Source organism: Buceros rhinoceros, unplaced genomic scaffold (assembly GCF_000710305.1).
Source record: "Buceros rhinoceros silvestris isolate BGI_N320 unplaced genomic scaffold, ASM71030v1 scaffold18293, whole genome shotgun sequence".
NCBI lineage: Eukaryota > Metazoa > Chordata > Aves > Bucerotiformes > Bucerotidae > Buceros > Buceros rhinoceros.
This window is the reverse complement of record NW_010402103.1, coordinates 33033-34674: the sequence shown is the minus strand read 5'-3', so window position 1 is coordinate 34674 and position 1642 is coordinate 33033. Positions and strand designations below refer to the sequence as shown.

The 1642-nt window shown below is 35.1% G+C and overlaps 1 protein-coding gene across 1 annotated transcript in view; it reads left to right on the top strand.

The window, feature by feature from the left end:
* The window catches only part of ERC2 (ELKS/RAB6-interacting/CAST family member 2), a gene marked incomplete at both ends in the record, with an annotated part of 150767 nt that overhangs the window by 125295 nt on the left and 23830 nt on the right, over positions 1–1642 (top strand). Inside the window, one exon of the mRNA XM_010132543.1 lies at positions 932–967. Within this exon, the coding sequence (XP_010130845.1) occupies positions 932–967 (36 nt within the window). The remainder of the gene's footprint in view (positions 1–931; positions 968–1642) is intronic.

The window sequence follows — 1642 nt, the reverse complement described above, 5'->3', positions numbered from 1 at the left end:
GCAGGAGAAAATATGCTGATTTTAAAACCAGTTTTAATTTTATAGCATAGACACATTTAAAGAAAAGAATAGGATATTCTTGAAGAGTAATTATACATGTGACTCTGCTATATTTTGGTAAACAAAGTAACGTTTAAAACTATAGATATTTTTATTTAACTTTCTGTGACAAAGATTATGGATTGAAATTCATAAAAATAAAAGTCATAAACCCCGCAAGTATGCACGATGCTTTTTTTGGCCGAATTCCACAGACTTTTTGTTGACTTACTTTGAGTTGCTACTAGTGAAAGAACAAGGAAATTACCTAATAGGTAACTAAGGGTGTGTATATATGCATATAATCCTATTATCCGCTCTAGAATTTCTTCCTCGTGGTGGTGTTCGTTATCTTAAACTTACTTGCGTACTGACACATTTGCAGTTGCTAAAGTACTTTTTGCCAAGCTGTGCTGTTCAAAAGTCATTCTGCATAGAAAATTCAGTCTTGTGTTAAACAAAAGGAAAGTAATAAATTTAATGATACAATTTAATTAATCTTTTATTATTACTGCCTTTGAAGCTTTAGTGATAAATTGCAGCCTCAGCCAAAAGCACTTCTTGTGATTCATTGCTTGGGACCAGCACTTAATGCATCATCAAAAGTGGACACCTTTCTTTATTTCATGGGTTATTTAACTTGAGAAAGGGAAAGTAACACAAACCTTAAATTTCTTACTCCAGCTATTCTTTTTTAGGAGCCAAAGTCAACATTTATGTTTCCCCAGTGCCTCTCACTTTCACCAAGGAATGTTTAGAATCTTAAATTTCTGCTTCTTTATTACAAGTTCTTCTGTGCGAACGCACTGGTTTTGTTGAGCTAATGCTGTTTTCCTGGATCTTTCCTTCTTTTCCTGTCTGTGCTTCACTCCCTCCCAACTTTGCAATGTAGCAAGCTGAGCAGTTGTTCAATCAGATGTACAATCCCGTAAGTTCTGTGGTAAAATGCCCGCTGTAACATACGAAAGCATGAGGATCCATTCCCTTCCTGTGGTGTGCTCTTTCTCTGTGGAGCTTGGCAGATACTCCTGATGCTCACCATGCTATATTCATCATATCCAGAGAAAGGAACTTTGTGGACTTCAAGGCCGTTTTAAGAATATGAAATGTATTAAATAGGTACAGAGAGTATCTCTGACAAAACAAACTTGCTAGCCTTTAGGTCCTCAACTTCTCCATTAAAAAAGCATGCAGTTGATTTTTTTTTTGCTTTGCTTTGCTTTTTGATTCCTCCTTCTGCAGTACTTTATTTGATCCTTCAAACTTAAGTAACTTCTAATTTATTCAGTTTATCTGAAGTGAACTGATTATGTGAATAATATCTAGGAAGCGACTGGTACTATTTTCAAGTGTCTGTATAATTAAAATAGTTCAGATCAGTTTTACTCATGGGACTATACGTTCAGTATATATACATTAAGAGTGTGGAAGCATTGTGTTTAACTGAGGACAATGCTGAAATACAAAATGATGAACACAAAGGGCAGTATTTGAAAAAGCCAAGTAGTGTTACTTTGGCTCGTTTGGCATTATTATTCTTGCCAATGTCAGCTTTAATTGCACGATATCTACCCTTTTGACTTGACTGTGTTCCTTTTTCAGC